The sequence below is a fragment of the Chrysemys picta genome, chromosome 13 (assembly GCF_011386835.1).
Source record: "Chrysemys picta bellii isolate R12L10 chromosome 13, ASM1138683v2, whole genome shotgun sequence".
Taxonomy (NCBI): Eukaryota; Metazoa; Chordata; order Testudines; family Emydidae; genus Chrysemys; species Chrysemys picta.
The window spans coordinates 8,813,897-8,832,689 of record NC_088803.1 but is presented as its reverse complement, the minus strand read 5'-3'; the positions used below and the strand labels follow the sequence as shown (position 1 = coordinate 8,832,689).

General features: G+C 47.2%; 2 protein-coding genes across 2 annotated transcripts; both read right to left on the bottom strand.

Annotated features, from left to right (window-relative positions):
* Positions 1–3,576: 3,576 nt before the first annotated feature.
* Positions 3,577–4,655, bottom strand: LOC135975525 (olfactory receptor 14A16-like). The gene has a single exon (XM_065566735.1). It carries the CDS (start codon positions 4,653–4,655, stop codon positions 3,693–3,695), a length of 963 nt encoding a protein of 320 aa, XP_065422807.1. The 3' UTR covers positions 3,577–3,692.
* Positions 4,656–17,080: 12,425 nt separating this feature from the next.
* LOC135975183 (olfactory receptor 4D2-like) lies at positions 17,081–18,148 on the bottom strand. Its single transcript, XM_065565244.1, has one exon. It carries the CDS (start codon positions 18,146–18,148, stop codon positions 17,147–17,149), a length of 1,002 nt encoding a protein of 333 aa, XP_065421316.1. The 3' UTR covers positions 17,081–17,146.
* Positions 18,149–18,793: the final 645 nt, after the last annotated feature.

Genomic DNA, 18,793 nt, shown 5'->3' with positions numbered 1-18,793 from the left:
AGCTTCCTCCCCTATTTCCTGTTTCCCTCTGGCTCTCTAGAAAGAGCAGCTGTCCTCTATCAGGCCCCACTGAGAGGCTGGTGATAAGGTACAGATGGGTTGGGCCTATTCTCTCTTCAACGCCCAACTCACCTGCTGAGTGGTTGAGTGAAGAAAAGAAGGTTGAGTTGAGTATTATTATATTGGTTGTCAGACAAGGAAACCTTGTTCCCAAGAATATTCTCCCAGAAACATATGTTGTGATGTCATTTCTATACATTCTCAGTTTACCTGATTTGTGTTTGAAGGCCTGATTATTTACAGCTGGGAGGACTAACAATTCTTTAAGTTAATATCTCTTAGTGGGTATTTCTTATCCCACAATCACTCTTCCATGTTGATTCCCCAACAGAAAACATCTGCTATAACAATCATCACGTATTAGTTTCCCAAGGCTATATATGCTTATGTTAGCATTTATATATATGGCACCCAAGATTTATTAAATACAGCATAATGAATAAATTCCTAAATAGGGTTACTTATCAGGCAAGGACAAGTGTTACGAACAGGTGCTAACTAATGTAACTTTTTAAAAAGTTATCAATATAAAGCTGATTGGGAAAAACAAAATATTTCACGAATCTACAGAACAATTTCAAGAACATTTTCATTTCAAAGGTTTTGAAACTTACTCCCCAAAAAAAATTTTTTTACAAAAGATTTTTTTTTTTACTACTTCTGTCCCCATTTTCTCTATTTTTACATTCTTCTCTTTTTCTAAGCAAAAATGAAGGCGGGGAGGAGAAAAAGTGGAAGAAAAGCAAAACCCAAAGAGTAAATTAATTCAATTTTCAACTTTTTATTTTTATCCTCACAAAACTCTGGAAAATGTCTGATAAAATTTTCACTTTATTTCACTTTATTTATTTCAATAAAAAGCAACTTTTTTCATCATAACAAAGATTGCGCATCTCTGTTTACAAACACACTTTGACATCAGAATTGAGAGGAATGACAGCCAAAGAGAATTGAAGTTTAACATGTGAAGATAGAAATAGTAAAACATTGTATATAGGAATTAACTCCAATTATCTTTGAAAATAAACCTTCCGTTCACTAAGAAAGTTAATGATCCAAAATTGGTATGCTGGATATTAAGACTTATTTGAGGAGAAAATAATGGGGGAATGGACTATTGTACCCATCACTCCCTTTCTGGGCCCTAAATGAAAGAAAGAATGTGGTGAGGAAAGTACAGAAAGAACAAAAAGAAGAACAGATGGAGGATTCCGGATTGAGCTTCACCATCATGGCTGCCACGCCTACTGTCTCCTGGGACCCCAGGCCTTCGTCATCCTGACCCTGGGCAACAGAGAAGGGCCCAGAGGACATCGCCACCCCTACCGGCTCCAGCTGAATCCCAGCCACCACCTGGGATCACAGTTATTTCCATCTTTGATACCATTGAAGGGACTGACAAACTAGGAGGCTTTTGCTTCTAAGATGGGACAGTAACAGCAACAGCAACAATGAGAGCTCCAGCCCAACTTCTTCTCTTTTCCTCAAAAGCATTGTTATTACCATCCCTGAACTTGTCTTCACTACCGGGGTAATTTGACTTAAGTTACTCTACTCCAGCTACATGAATAACATAGGTCGACTTAACCTGGTTTCTTAACTGCGCTACATCAACAGGAAATGCTCTCTGGTTGACTTCCCTTACTCTTCTCAGAGAGGTGGAGGACTGGGGTAGGTCTGCACTAGATCCACTAAATCAATCCCTGTGTCGATCTCCCCATAGTGAAAACAAGCCCTCTGATACCTCGAAGAGACTGCCAAATAACTAGGGGGGGGGGTTCCTTTTAAAAACTGCCTCCAGCTAAAGGGAAAGGAACAAGGGGTGTGGATAAAATGAAAGCCTGACTTAATACTTTACATTTCAAATACTGTGAGTGGTTTCCTTTCCTGTCTGGATATTTAATAAAAGGTTAACCGGATTTTTAGTGGTGTGTTTGCCATGGTGAGAAGCAGGCTGTGGTCTCTGGACACCAAGCTCTGGAACTTGTTTAAAACTGTTTAGTGTTGGACAGTGACTGGGTTATGTTAACACCTTCAGCCCATTTTTTCCCATCTAAATGAATAAATTAGGCACTTATCCAAGGGGCAAGGCCCCTAACATGTCATTACTAATACAATACAGTCCCAGCACCATCCAAATAATCCTTTCAGTAGGAAAACAGCCATGCAGAAAGCTACAGAGGCTCCTTCCCATGTCTTGGTCATTGTGGAAAGCAAACCTTCAGCTTGCTCAGGAAATAGATATATCAAAGAGCTGACACATTGGCTTCCCAACCACAAGACCAAATATTGACACCCCATGTAACAATCATTTCCCTCTCCTCCCCCAAAAGAATAAAAGAACGAAACCAAATTGACCAACTGATCAATAAAACAATACAAAAGACAGATAAGGAAGGTGTGAGAACGTGGCCCTTATCCAGCTGTCCAGTCACCTGTCTCTTGCAAGAGGGCCCAATCAATGGGAGCCACGTACTTCCAAGGCAACTTCATCTGGGTAGAGTCTCATCAGTGTTTCTAGCTCTGGGGCTCTAGGGAACACTCTGATCCCCTTCCATTGACTGTGGGAGGCCATTGTCCAGCTCCCTTAGAGTTCAAAACCAGTGTCTGAGTTCTCCCAAGCCCCCAGTCACTCACACACTCCACCAGAGCTTCCCCTAGCCTGTGGTCCCTTTTGGCTTCTAGCTAAACCTCTTTAAGAAGAACAGGGCAGGAAGGCAAGGAACATGGGTGTAGCAAAGGGAAACTTTATGCCGTAAGCCCTTGACTGACACAGATCTGTAAAACAAGACAGTTCTGAGACAACCCCTCCCCTGGACTGATCTGTGAGTCCGGGTTCATCTGTGTTTCAAACTTGGCAGAGTCCCACAGCCATCTTGCTTCTGAAAGTCTTTATTACACGTGGCCATGGATGGCCCCATGCAACCACAACAGGGGCATTGCACTGTTAAGTAGGCCCCAGTCTCTTGGCCATGGGTTCAAACTGTGAAGTTCCATCTCCAACTTCCATGCCTGTGGGCTCCCTGTATAGAAAAATCATTTTCTCTTGGGGCTGGCAAGTAGCAGAGACACAATAAAAATCGATGGCCCCAGACTCTAGTCTTGATGGACTCTCAGTGACGATCCTTCAATGATGTGCCAAAGACCTCTCCCAGGCAGGGCAGCTGACTGGAATGCAGCACAATAGGCTGCCATTGAGCCAGGTCTGACTTGTCCTGTTACCGTGACAATATTTCCACATATACTACAACAAAGTTCACAACATGACACCATCACACCACACTCTGTCACACAAGCAAACAATTCACCAAAAGCCATCGTATCCAAAGCAGCATTTATACCTGCAAAAGGAAAAGGGTCAGAGACCTCATCGAGTCCATTGGGAACTTGATAATGGCTATTCATTTTAGGTGGAAGGTGCTGAGATGGTGTGATGGTGGGTGGCAATACAGGATAGATAGATAGATTCTGATCTTATTTATATTGTTGTAAATAGATAGTAAGTCCATTGTCCTGACTCTGCATTTTTATCAGTGTAAATGCCCCTTTCTGCATAAGCAGATTTCAAAATATGGTTTCAATAATGTTTTCATTTGATTATATTTAAAAAGAAACACAGAAAGAAATCACGATCAAAGATGAAAGATGGACAGTTCATTTTTGGTGAATAACCTCCCCGCCATGAGTTTCCTCAGGGCAGCTTTGATCTCCTTGTTCCTCATGCTGTAGATGATTGGATTCATCATTGGAGGCATCACAGAATAGAGAACAGGCACCATGAGATCCAGCACTGATGTTGAGCTGGAGGTGGGTTTCAGGTAGGCAAAGATTACAGTGAAGAAGAACAAGGAGACCACAATGAGGTGAGGGAGGCAGGTGGATAGAGCTTTATGCCGGCCCTGCTCAGAGGGGATTCTCAGCACTGTGGTGAAGATCTTAACATACGACACAACTATAAAAACAAAGCAGCTGAAGCCTAAGCATGTACTAAAGAGAATAACCCCAGTTTCACGGCGGTATGTGTCAGAGCAGGCGAGCTTGAGGAGCTGGGGGATTTCACAGAAAAACTGATCCACCATGTTGCCTCCACAGAAGGATAGTGCAAACGTGTTCCCGGTGTGCACTGCAGCATAGACAAAAACACTTATCCAAGCACTGGCTGCCATTTGGACACAAGCTCTCCTGTTCATCACTCTCTCATAGTGCAATGGTTGGCAGATGGCGACGTATCGGTCGTATGCCATGACGGTGAGTATGGAGTACTCGGTTACAGCAAAGAACATAAAGAAAAAGACTTGTGTGACACATCCAGAATAAGAAATTGACTTGGTGTTCATGAGGGAGTTGGCCATGGATTTGGGGACTGGGACAGAAATGAAGCCAATGTCTAGAATGGACAAATTCATCAGGAAGAAGTACATGGGGGTGTGAAGATGGTGGTCGAGGGCTACGGCTGTGATGATGAGAAGATTCCCCACCAGGGCTGCCAGGTAAATTACCAGAAACACCACAAAGTGCAAAATCTGCAGCTCCCGAACGTCAGAGAATCCCAGGAGAAGGAACTCGGTCATGGTGGTTCGGTTGGACATTTCCATCTCCATACATTGTGTCTTGCCTGTGGATGGAAGGACAAGGGCAATGGGCAAGATTAGACTGACAGAGAAAATGATCTAATTCTCTCTGTGTAATATCCCATGATGGGCATGTCAAAGGTGCACAGTTCTTGTCACTTCCACTGACTAGAAGTTGAGAGTGCTCCTTACCCCTGTGAGTCAGAGCACTAGTGAGATGCATTGTCACATCGCTGAATACTGGATTATCGCCTTTAAAGCTAAGGGCGATGGATCAGTTTACACCATCTGAGGATCTGGCCAATGCCGTATGAAGGCTGGAACAAAGTACAACTACATCCAACATTAATAGCCCATATGGTACCCGATTGTGAGAAACAGAAGGCTCTAAATTTGCGCATGAAATGTAAATACTAACATGGCTAATACTGATAGCAATGCTGAAATAGTGATTCCCACTTTCCGGAGAAGTTTAACATTGACTCACCCAGCCTCCTACGTGGCAGCTTTTCTGTAATGATTCCACCCCAAGACCATGTAAATGGCCAACTACTGATTTACACATCGATTTGTGGCAAGAGAAGTGTAAAAGTATAATTAGGCAGGCTAGAAAAGAATGTGAAAAGCAACTAACAAAAGACACAAAAGTTAAGCAATTTTTCTTAAGTATTTCAGAAGCAGGAAGATTGCCAAAGAATGAGTGGGGTCGCTGGATGGTCAAGGTGCAAAAGGAGCTCTCAGGGAAGACAAGGCCGTTTGAAGGAAGCTAAATGAATTCTTCGCATCAGTCTTTACTGTAGAGTATTTGAGGGAGATTCCCACACAAGAGCCATTCTTTTTAGGTGACAAATCTGAGAACTGTCCCAGACAAGCCTGATGTTAGGGTGCCTGGTTATGTAGACTCTCTCCTCAGACCCTACGCTACCAGCACTCCCAGCTATCTTCGAGACACCACTGACTTCCTGAGGAAACTACAATCCATTGGTGATCTTCCAGAAAACACCATCCTGGCCACTATGGACGTAGAAGCCCTCTACACCAATATTCCACACAAAGATGGACTACAAGCTATCAGGAACAGTATCCCCGATAATGTCACAGCTAACCTGGTGGCTGAATTCTGTGACTTTGTCCTCACCCACAACTATTTCACATTTGGGGACAATATATACCTTCAAGTCAGCGGCACTGCTATGGGTACCCGCATGGCCCCACAGTATGGCAACATTTTTATGGCTGACTTAGAACAACGCTTCCTTAGCTCTCGTCCCCTAACGCCCCTACTCTACTTGCGCTACATTGATGACATCTTCATCATCTGGACCCATGGAAAAGAAGCCCTTGAGGAATTTCACCATGATTTCAATAATTTCCATCCCACCATCAACCTCAGCCTAGATCAATCCACACAAGCGGTCCATTTCCTGGACACTACTGTGCTAATAAGCGATGGTCACATAAATACCACCCTATATCGGAAACCTACTGACCGCTACACTTACCTACATGCCTCCAGCTTCCATCCAGGACACACCACACGATCCATTGTCTACAGCCAAGCCCTAAGATATAACCGCATTTGCTCCAATCCCTCGGATAGAGACAAGCACCTACAAGATCTCTATCAAGCATTCTTAAAACTACAATACCCACCTGCTGAAGTGAAAAAACAGATTGACAGAGCCAGACGAGTACCCAGAAGTCACCTCCTACAAGACAGGCCCAACAAAGAAAATAACAGAACACCACTAGCTGTCACCTTCAGCCCCCAACTAAAACCTCTCCAGCGCATCATCAGAGATCTACAACCTATCCTGAAAGATGATCCTTTACTCTCACAGATCTTGGGAGACAGACCTGTCCTCGCTTACAGACAACCCCCGAACCTAAAGCAAATACTCACCAGCAACCACACATCACTGAACAAAACCACTAACCCAGGAACCTATCCTTGTAACAAACCCCGATGCCAACTCTGTCCACATATCTATTCCAGTGACATCATCATAGGACCTAATCACATCAGCCATACCATCAGGGGCTCGTTCACCTGCACATCTACCAATGTGATATATGCCATCATGTGCCAGCAATGCCCCTCTGCCATGTACATTGGCCAAACCGGACAGTCTCTACGCAAAAGAATTAATGGACACAAATCTGACATCAGGAATCAAAATACTCAAAAACCAGTGGGAGAACACTTTAACCTGTCTGGTCATTCAGTGACAGACCTGCGGGTGGCTATATTACAACAGAAAAACTTCAAAAACAGACTCCAACGAGAAACTGCTGAGCTAGAATTGATATGCAAACTAGACACAATCAACTCCGGTTTGAATAAAGACTGGGAATGGCTGAGCCATTACAAACATTGAATCTATCTCCCCTTGTAAGTATTCTCACACTTGTTATCTAACTGTCTGTACTGAGCTAGCTTGATTATCACTTCAAAAGTTTGTTTTCTCTTAATTAATTGGCCTCTCAGAGGTGGTAAGACAACTCCCACCTGTTTATGCTCTCTGTCTGTGTGTATATATATCTCCTCAATATATGTTCCATTCTATATGCATCCGAAGAAGTGGGCTGTAGTCCACGAAAGCTTATGCTCTAATAAATTTGTTAGTCTCTAAGGTGCCACAAGTCCTCCTGTTCTTCTTTTTACAGAATACAAAATTACTCAGGATTGTTACGCCCAAAGCACACTGCAAAGAGCTGCAAAGGGATCTTACAAAACTGGGTGAATGGGCAATCAAATGGCAGATGGAATTCAATATTGATAAATGCATAGTAATGCACACTGGAAAACATAATCCTAACTAAACATAAAAAATGATGGTGTCTACTTTAGCTATTACTACTCAAGAAAGATCTTGAAGTCATTGTGGTTCATTCTCTGAAAACATCTGCTCGATGTTCAGTAGCAGTGAAAAAAGCTAACAAGATGTTAGGAACCATTAGAAAAGGGATAGATAATAAAGCTGAAAATATAATGCCAGCATATAAATCCATGGTACGCTCATAGCTTGAATATTGTGTGCAGTTGTGTTTGCCTCATCTAAAAAAAAAAGATATATTGGAATTCGAAAAGATATAGAGAAGAGCACCAAAAATGCTTAGGGGCATGGAACACCTTCCATATGAGGAGATATAAAGAGACTAGAGCTTAGAAAAGAGATGACTAAGGGGGAATACGATAAATGTCTATACAATCATGCATGTTCTGGAAAGAGTGAACAGGAAAGTGGTGTTTACCCCTTCACAGAACAGAAGGACCAGGCATCGCCCAATGAAATAAATAGGCAGTAGGTTTAAAACAAACAAAAGGAAGAATTTCTTCACACAATGCACAATCAACTTTTTGAACTCATTGCCAGGGGATCTTTTGAGGGCTGAAAGTATAACTGGGTTAAAAAAAGAATTAGACAAGTCCATGAAGGATAGGTCAATCGATGGCTAAGAGACAAGATGGTCAGGATGCAACCCCATGCTTTGGGTGTCCCTAAACCTCTGTTTGCCAGAAGCTGGGAATGGGCGACAGGGGATGGACCATTTGATAATTGCCCTGTTCTGTTCATTCCCTCTGAAGCTTCAGGCACCAGCCACTGTCACAGACAGGAAACTGGGCTAGATGGACCATTGGTCTGAGCCAGTGCGGCTGTTCTTATGTTCTTATTATTTAAGGCGCCAAATCCCACTGCATTTCCATCTCTGGGTGATGACGGACTAGTAGCATCCCTCCATTACTGTGCTGTATCCTTTCCCTCTGCGACTTTATGTCTGTACAGGCAGGAGACTTGGGTTCTGTTCTTGTTTCTGCCACTGACCTGCTGTGTGACCTTGGGACAGTCACTTCTCTTCCCTGTACCACTGATTCCCAAAACCCCTTTCTCTGGCTTGTCTTCTAGGACTGGGAGCTGTGGGGTGGATGGCCAGTGTCTTACTATGCGTATGTTCTGAGCACGTCTTGGCAGCATTGCCGCTTAGCTGGCTGCAGTGTGGGACAGAGACTACAGTGCCGATATCCTAGGGCATGGTCAAGATGGAAAGGTTTTGGCTGGGAGCTTCGACTCTGTGTTTTCGCTTCAAGATGTTAGTATGTTTAAAATATATTCTGGCTGTTAACTTCGCTTCTCACTCAGATTATCCAGCCTGCAACTACCCCTTTGTAACAGAAATTATAGAGGATGGGGCAGAGGGACTTGGGGATGAAATTTTAATATGAATTGAAACTATTAATTTTTCACACCCTAGCACAAATCTAAGTTTCCAATTAAGGACAATCAGACTTTTTTGGCTTTAATTATCACAAAGGAAAATTGGGTTTTCAATTGAACACATGTTGATGGAAAATCTCTGCTATGCTCCATATGTATTTTGTTTTTCAAGGATAGCAGAGGCTAAAACTCTTCAGTTTTCAACAGCTCTTGCCTAAAATTGCCTTGTTCTCACTTCCCAGAATGACAAAAAATGTTTGGCTTTTCCCAATTTCAATGAAAAGTCTATTTTTGCTGCTAGAAACATTTACAAATAAGTCAGTCTGACTGGTGCCAGATTAAATTGATAGTAAAAGACTTCAAGAGTTCTGACTGTCATGCGTATTTATGTTCTTAAATCTGCCCTGTGTATTAATACACCAACATATTCAGTGAAAAAGCAAACTTACGATGCAGATTTTTGTGGAATTTCTCACAGCTAGCGAAGCATTTGATCCTCCAGGGTTGTGATTATTTTGTCATTATTGATCTGTCTGTCTCTCATGCCCCCATCACTGAATTAGCCCACAGCCCTTTCCATGTCCTCCACTGGAGTTGCTGGGTCTCTCTGCAGTTCCCAGCAGACAGGGATCCACTCCACAGATGGATGCTCCCTGCTCCCCTCCTGGCCGAGAGGAGATGAACTAAATAGGATGAGGGACTGAAAGCCCCTCCTATCTCTAGAGCTGATCCCAGCTTGTGCAGGCTCCAGAGATGGTCACAGCGCAGGATGTCCCTGCTCTGGGGCTAAATGTCTGAATATGGTCTCCAGGGCTGTGAACCCAGCTCTGCTCTCACCTCTGGAGCAAACCACCCTGACAACGGGCCCTAGCTGAGTCCAATCCCCGAGAGGGGAACAGCACCTGCCCTGGATCTCACACAGTGGTAGGATCCCTGGAAGGACCCTTGGCGAAAAACAAGGCAGGGCTGAGGCACAAAGGGTGCCCCGAGGGGTTGGCAGAATAAAAAAATATATTTACTGTAGCATCATGTGACCTGGAATAGCTCGGAGCCCAGCGGCACCAGAAACTCAGTTGTCCTGGAATAGCCTGTTCCTTCATTAACGCCACATCATTGCCACTGCCGGAGCAGAGATGTCGTTCCCTTGCATTGCATCAACAGCTCTTGGGATGCGGCCGTCAGAGGAGCCCACAGCTCAGCCTGCCCTGGCTGGTTGAATTGGGTTATTGAATTGGTGTGTATTGACAAAGTTCCACTGTCTTCGTAGTAGCTACGGCTATTTTCACCAACTGGGGATCTGGCCCTTTGATTCTGATGGAGCAATGGCTGATTTACTGGGAAACTGGCCCATTACACTGTTTTAAATCAATTAAATACAGTTTTAAATTCTTTGCCTGTGAGTTTAAACTGATGAGTCACAAGTACCGGCCCTGTTTATTCATTCTTAGTTCTTTGTCCCATGGGATTAATTACAAAAATGTAACTTTTAAAGATTATGCTGTGATTAATTCCCACCATGGCAGAACTTTGGAGGAATTCAGTGTTGCTAAGATTTTCTCTATCTGAGCTTCAGTTCGTATTGAGATGAATTATCCAAATTCTCTTGCTTGTTTTCTCAGCAATTACATTATTTCCTTACCTCAAACAACTCTGAAGGCGCATTAGGCTGCAGGTGCAATGCTGCATGACATTTTAAGATGTTTAGTTCATACTGGTTGCAGGTATGGCAGAGAGGCTCAACAAACATAAACGCCCAGATCCCCAGATGGTGTAAATTGGCATACTGCTGTGGAGCTGGGCCAATTTACATGAGCTGAACATCTGAAGTGTGAAACTTAGTGTGATGTTTATTCCTCCATCTGAGTTCTCTTGGTTTAACACCCAAATCCTGTTTTAATATTCCAAGCTGATGGTTAACATGCAGAAATCTGTGACATGTGTACCCAGCTGGTAAATGAACTGATTAATATAGGGGCACAAGGAGCACCAGTATAATCAAAGTTGCTTGTGACACAGTTTAAAAGTTGACCTTTCGAAGAACACTAATATTGACATGCTTAGGGAAATTCCTTTGAAATTTGATGCTCTTCAGCTGGGTTCAAGTTAGGGTTAGTGACCCAAATTTAGGGTCATTTGAGCTAAGAGTTACAGAGATAAAAGTCCTGGGGGAAAAAGCAATTTCTCCAAAAAGTCATTTGATTGAGGGGGTTGCAGAGAGGAAAAAGGTTTCTAGGGCTGTTTTTGTGCACAAATCATTAATGTGATACGGGTCAGAAAGGTCTCCATCTTCCCACTTTATTCCCTCAGGCTTCAGGTCCCTCACTGTACAGTCCGTATGCACCAGCACAGAGAACGGGCCTGGCTTTCCATTCCAGCCATGTTATGTGCTTAACTCTTGTAAGTGCTCTAAAATACAAATGGTCACTCGGATTGTTTTCAAGTTTGGTGTGCCTCATGGTGGGATAGGGCAGCATTAGTGACCCACATCTGGGGTCATTGCACCATTGGGTTCCAAGTTGTAGCCCTTTACCCTAGTTTCCTTTTGCTGCCTTGAACCATGAAACGGAGAGGTCCTGATGAGTGGATGAATCACAGAGATCGCTGAGAATGACAGCTGTGAATTCACCCTTCAGTCAATGGAACTAGGGAGCAGTTAATCACAAGAACCCCCTCAAACGGAGTCCTGGAACTCATGGCAGCCTTTTAAGAGCCCACTGCATGGCCAGGCATTCCTTCTCTATGGCCGCAGAGCCCTGCTCCCGGGGCAGCAGCTTCCTCCTCGGGTACATGACGGGGTGTTTCTCCCCCTTTGCAATGGCCTGCGCTGGCTCCGCACCCAGTCCTGTGTCTGGGGCATCGGTGAACACCATAAAGGGCTTGTCAAAGTCTGGGTTTCCCAACACCGGGCCCTTGACCAGATCCTCCTTCAGCGTGCAGAGAGTCCTCTGGCACTGCCTGGTCCAGACCAGCTTGTCTGGCTTCCCCTTCCTGCATAGCTCACTGATGGGAGCTGACACAGAGCTAAAGTGGGGCACAAACCTCTGGTTGTGTCCCGCCACCCCAATAAAGGCCTGGGCCTGTTTCTTAGTCTGGGGAGCAGCCAGTCTCTGATCGCCCCCACCTTGGCTGGCTCTGGTTTTAATCATCCATTTCCCACCTTGTGGCCCAGGTACGACACCTCTGCCATCCCCACCTTGCACGTCCCAACTTTTGCAGTCAGCCCTGCATCCACCTCCAGTGGAGGTGACTCAGCCCCCTCTTCACCTGGGACACATGGTCCTCCCAGGTCTGGCTAATGACACCAATATAATCCATGTACGGTAGGGTAAAATTCTCCATCCACCTCAGTAACTGATTCACCTGGTGCTGGCAGGTGACTGGTGCCTCCTTGAGGCTGACAGGTAGGACCAGGGACTTGTACAGCCCCAAAGGGGTGACAAAAGCAGGTTTCAACCTGGCATCTGGATCCAAAGGCACCTGCCAGTAGCCTTTGGTGAGATCCCTGGTCATGAGGTACTGAGTCTCCCACCCGCAACTTATCTAGGATCTCATCAGGCCTAGGTATGGGCAGGCACCAGATATGGTGATGGCATTGAGCTTCCGATAGGCCACAGAGAATCGGATAGACCCGTCTTTCCTGGGGACCAGCACCATGGGAGAGGCCCCCATGGCCATGAAGACCCATGAGCTCAGCGAGCTTTCTCCGGAAAGTCAGCACATGCTCCACCATTGATTCTCCACCGGGGGAGGCCTTCCCCGCCCACGAGTCCCTCACCAAGCCCAAGGCCACCTTCTGAACAGGCTCCTCTAGGACAGGCCGGTGTCCCAAGGCTGCTTTCCCCTTGTCCCAGGCCATTTGCCCCTCTGGACAAGGCAGCCCTGGCTGGCAGCTGTCCCACCCTGGCTGTGGTTCCCCACACTCAGCTGGGGTCTCCAATCACCCCGGGCTCAGCTTTACCCCTGCTGTCCCAGTGAGGGCAGGCAGCGAGCCCGCGGCTTTGCTCACAGCACCAGAACCAGCGTAAGCCACCTCCCTCGTGTGTGGGGGTGGGGGGGGGCATCTCTCTGTCCCACTCAGCTCAAGGGCTCTGGTTACAGACAGGCAGGTATCCTGAGCCCAGCCGCTCCTCCTGCCAGCCAGCCAGATCATTTGCATTTTCACTGACTGCTTCACTCTCAGCCAATTGGTTCCCTGGATTCAAATTCAAATCCTCGGCCCTTACAGGAGCAGGGCCTATATCCTGTCCCAAAGAGACACAGTTCATTCCTCAACAGGACCTCACAGCCGGTATCCTGGAGAACCCCAACTACCAGCCAGCCCATCCCCTCCTGTGTCATAGGCAGGACGAGGGGCTTCATCCCTGGGACCTTCACCCAGGTCACACAGCCCCTTAGCATCTCATGAGGCTGCACCACATGGGGCCTGACAACAGTTCTCTCTGTCCCTGGATCTCGCCATCCCAGGAATGTCTCCCCATTGACCACCACCTTCCGCTCCCACTGGGGGTCTGAGGGTCCTCAGCCCAGGAGACTCCAGACAGACATATATGCTGAGGCTGGGACTTAGAGCCAGTTGGCCACCCCACCCATCTGGTTTAACAGCTCTATGGCCTTGGGACCCAGGAAGAGGGCTATATGCTGGAGCCTTTCCGCAGGGCCAGCCTGGTTCCAATTGCCAGCCTTCCCAAAGGCCGTGAGACAGGCATCTATAGCTCCCCACTCCTTAACCTGGGGCAGCAATTTAGTGTTGAGGTTCCCTGCTGAATTGGCACCCCGGGGTCCATCCCCACTCACCCCTCGGCGGGTCCTTCTGCCTCTCAACTCGGCCATCGCCAGTTCATGCTACCTCTGTCTCTCCTGCTGTTCTGCTTCAAGCCTTCCCTGCCTCTCATGGTCCTCTGACTCCTTCAGTCGGAGCTCCAATTCCCTCCGTCTCAGATCCACCAACGGGGAATCCGGTGGAGACCCCTGGCTGGTCGGGGACACGGGTCTCCAGATTGCCAGGTTGCTCCCGGCCTCTCTCATGCCCCGAGCTGGATCAGGAGATGATGCAGGTCTTGGGGCTGCCTGACTGCTCCCAGCCTCTCTTGCGGCCCAAGCTGGGTCAGGAACCAGTATGGGCCCTGGGGCTGCCTGGCTCCTCCCAGCCTCTCTCTTGCCCCCAGCTGGGTCAGGAACCAGCTCCTTAGAGCGATCCTCCTCTTCCAACTGAGCAATCAGCTGTGCATTAGTGAGCGTCCCGACAGGACATGATAAATCGATCCCCGAGAGGTCGATTTCTACCCGCCGATTCAGGCGGGTAGTGTAGACCTAGCATCAGTGAGCTTTCCAATGCACCGCCCTCTCTCTGCACAGCTCTACAATGTCCTTCTTAAGGAGGTGGTTATAGGCCATCTCCACGCTGCTCCCAAGTGGTCACAGACTCACAGGCTGTGCTCTCTCTGCTCCCCACAGTCCCTGGGAGGAACCCTTCAGTGTGACAGCCCTTCCTGGGGATCCACTCTTTCTCAGGGTTAATCTGTAGGCTCCTGCGCCTTCTGAAGCCACACCTCTATGAGCCTTCAGCCTGCCTGTCTCTCTTAAAAGCCTGCAGCTGGATCTATTTAAGCGGCGTTTCACATTGTATCTGGACCACACACCCTGCCGTGGCTGCATCAGATAAGAGGGACCAACGTCAAGCCCTGAGGTGGAGTCTGCCATCCAGGATTATGAGATGGAGGTGGTCCATATTAAGGGGAATGCAAATGTTATAGCTGATGCTTGTCCCGGAGAAGGAGGCCTGAACTTCCCGAGGTCACTGGCTAAAGTGACCCCGCTCAGTTCGGGGGAGAGAAGTGATGAAATGGGGATTTTCCCTTGTTATGTTGTCTGTGAGTCTTACTGTTTTGCATGAATCATAGAATCATGGAATCCCAGGGTTGGAAGGGACCCCAGGAGATCATCTAGTCCAACCCCCTGCTCAAAGCAGGACCAGTCCCCAACTAAATCAGTAAATTAATGCTGGGTGTGACTTTTGCTGAGGCTGCTCCAGCTGCCTGCATGGATGCTATGGCCGCAGCTTCATAACCTGAAATACAGGTGGAGGGTGGGACCAGGTGACTCTGACCTGGGAAGTAAGACAGGAGCAACGGGCAGGGCAGGGACCAGGCAACTGGAAGCGAGTCAGTGTCAACTGGCTTGGGGCAGACGGGGAGGACCAGAGCCCTGGCTATGGGCTCCCCTCCCCCCAAGATGGACTTGGCTGAAAGTCACTGATTCCTGTAATAGCGAACTCTGTTCTATGCTGTGTTCCTGTCAACTAATAAACCTTCTTTTTTACCGGCTGGCTGAGAGTCGCGTCTGACTGCGGAGTCGGGGGGCAGGGCCCTCTGGCCCCCCCAGGACCCCGCCGAGGCAGACTCGCTGCGGGAAGCGCACGGTGGGGCAGGGGAAGCTGAATGCTCTGAGGTCAGACCCAGGAAGGTGGAAGCTGTGGAAGCTTCTTGCCCCGGAGACAGTCTGATCACAGAGAGGAGACTCCCCAGAGTCCTGCCTGGCTTCGTAGGGAGCAGTTCCAGAGTATTGCCCTGGTGACTCCGTGACAGCCCTTCCCCTCCACACCCTGCCCCCTGTAATCCCTATGCAGCCCCCTCCCCTACACACCCTGATCTCAGTGACCCCTGTGAATCCCCCTCCCCTCCACACCCTGCTCTCAGTGACCCCTGTGCATCCCCCTTCCCCACTGCATCCTGCCCCCAGTGACACCTGTGTGGCCCCCTCCCCACCATAGAGTGACCTCAATGTCCCCTCTGCAACCCCCACCCCTTCACACCCTGCCCCCAGTAGCCCCTGTGCATCTCCCTCCTCTTGACGTCCTACCTTAATGACCCCTTTTCAGCCCCCTCCCCTTCACATCCTGACATCAGTGACCCCTGTGCAGCCCCATCCCCTCCACACCCTGCCCTCAGTGCCTTTCTGCACCCCAACCCCTTCTCTCTCTGCTCCCCATGCACCGCCACTGAATACCCGTACTTTTTCAGATATTACTGCCAGAAAGAGTATTTAGCTGTTCTTTCAGTGCAGAGTTGATCGGGAGGTCTAAAAGGAGTTCAGACAGTTTTAACTAATTTTTGGATTAGAAAATCCAAGTGTGATACTCATTTCCCAGAGCTTTGTTCAGGAAGAAGTGCTAATTTTTACTTAAATATTTTTCAGTGCATAACAGTCTCTTCAGGAATTAAAGTTTAAAGACATAGAAACTGATGAGAAAGAATCCCTACATTTTTTTTGAAAATTTACAAAAATATTTTTTATTTAGAAATTTGTGTAAAGAACTGTGTATTTTCTCTTATAGTATAATTTCAAAATCTTCCCCCCACTTTATATAAATTTCACTTTCTTTCTTTCTTAGAAAAGAAAGGAGTAAATGTGGAAAAATCAAAATTTGTATATTTTGAATGAAAAGGATAATTTTAAGAAAATCCATCAAACATATTTCTTATTCTACTCCCATTCTATATCGGGATTAGAAGAAAAAGGAAACAAAGATAACTTCAGTTTAAACTGTGAAGTTATAGATAGAAATGTAATTTAGACACAACTAAAACCAATTCTTTTTGAAGGTAGGTTTTGTTTATCTTTTTAAAAAAATCTGATGAGACTTGACACGATAAATGTAGATAAGTGGTGTATATATAGATAGATATATATGATAAAAGAATTAGCCATAAAGTAAAAGAATTATCTTATTCTCTGTTGGAACATTTGATAGAAATTTCTTCATCACAATCAGTACAGTCATTATGATACATAATTTATTCAACAGACTTTTGTAAAGAGGATATTGATTTTCATGGCTTTCTCATTAGAAAGTTAACCCCGCCCCGGGAGACTCCCTCCGCCCTCCCCCCCATGGAAGCTAACCCCGCCCCGGGAGACTCCCCCCCCTAAGACCCCAACCTCAGAAGCTAACCCCACCCGGGGAGCCCCCCGCTCTGCAGCAGCTAATCCCACCTGGGGACCCTGCCCCAGCTCACCTCGGCTCCGCCTCCTCCGCTGAGCATGCCGGCGCCGCTCTAATTCTCCCCTCCCAGGCTTGCGGCGCCGATTGGAGGAGACTTAGAGCGAGAGCTGTGTGCTCAGCGGAGGAGGCAGAGTGGAGGTGATCTGGGGCGGGGAGCGGTTCTCCTGTGCGCCCCCCCCGGTACTGAGGGTGGCCCTCCCCGCACCCCCCCACCCCAGCTCACCTTCACCTCCTCGCCTGAGCGGGCTTTTAGGCACCCCCAACCACTAGGCGTCCTAGGCGGCTGCCTAGTTTGCCTAAATGGTTGCACCAGCCCTGGTTTTTAACACAAATGGACATTGAAAGATAGAGACATAATTTATCTCCTTCCCTGAGCACAGCATTCTGCTCATCAGCCTCCTGATGGCCTGCTTCATCTCGGCATTCCTCAGCGTGTAGATCATCGGGTTCAGCATTGGGGTGATTGCAGTGTAAATGACTGAGATCACCTTATTCAGGGTGAAGTTCTTGAAGAGCCGAGCATAGATGAAGATGCTGGGTATGATTTGTAAACATACCACGATAATCTGGGCTCCACGGGTGGACAGAGCTTTCTGCTTCCCATCCGTGATGTGTGTCCTGATCTTGACTAAGATGGCGGTGTAAGAAACAAGCAGAATGATGAATACTATTATAATCGCTGCTCCATTGTTGAAGATCATCTGCAGTTCAGCCAACTGAGTGTCAGTGCAGGCCAGTTGGATGACCTGTGGGACATCACAGTAAAAATTGTCCAGGACGTTCGGCCCACAGAACGGTAACTGGAGGAGCAGTCCAATCTGAACAGCAGAGTGGGCCAATCCACCCAGCCATGCCAGTACCATTATCCCCGCGCACACACGCTGGTTCATGATAGTCAAGTACCACAGTGGTTTATAGATGGCCACATACCGATCAATTGCCATCCCCACAAGGCAAAACCCCATAGTGCCAGCAATGAAGTGGAAGAAAAACATCTGGAGAATGCACTCATAGAATGAAATGGTTTTATGCTGTGAGAGGAGACCTGATAGCAATTTTGGAGTATTGACTGATGAGTCGCTGAGGTCTAGGAAAGCCAAGTTGGCCAGCAGGATGTACATGGGGGTGTGGAGCCGGTGGTCACTGATCACAGTGGTGATGATGATGAAGTTTCCCAGCCAGGTGTTCATGTAGATTATGAAGAAAGCCACATAAAGGAATTGCTGCAGCTCAGGACTCTGGGTGAGGCCCAAGAGGACAAATTCTGTCACTGGGTTGGTGAGATTCTTCTTCTCCATTTATTACCTTCTAAATAGTCCTCAAGAGGAAATGCTGATGATAATAATTATGATGTAATCTTAGTGCATTATGGATATTGCTAACTCCATGTTAACTGATACACGTGCTTGGAAATTCTCTGTGTTTACCATATTCCAGACTGTGTCCTTAGCCCCAGTGGTGAGTGCCCTGCTGCAGCAGAACACCTACACCCCACCAGTGATTGTGTGTTTGGGCATGAACAGTAGCAACCTACACACTCAAAATGCCCCCTGTTAACAACTGTCCCCTTTTGTCTTCCTGAACCACTGGTGGTGCACACCTGGCGCAGGCCACAGATTCCTCATGTGCCCTAGAGGTTCAGGGTTGGGAAGAATGTGGATTTTCTGGGAGTCCAAGGATTCCAACAGTCCAGGTTTCTCATCGGGAGTGGGGGAGGGTCTGTCACATTCTGGGGTGCAATCCAGACCAGTGAGGGTTTGAGTCACCACCGGCTCCATAACCCTGTGTGCCTTACAATGCTTTGCTGGTGTAGCTCCCGACCTGGGACACTCACGCCAGCCTAGCAGCATGCGAGTTACACCCTGAGTGTCTGTGTAGAGATGCAGCACTGGTCCCGTATCTCTGACCCCAGCAGCCTGTCAGCAACACACCAGCCACACTGC

What these genes read in the sequence shown, in the direction of transcription:
- LOC135975525 (XM_065566735.1), bottom strand. Translation starts at nt 4,655, where the DNA reads ATGGAAATGTCCAACCGAACCACCATGACCGAGTTCCTTCTCCTGGGA.
- LOC135975183 (XM_065565244.1), bottom strand. Translation starts at nt 18,148, where the DNA reads ATGGAGAAGAAGAATCTCACCAACCCAGTGACAGAATTTGTCCTCTTG.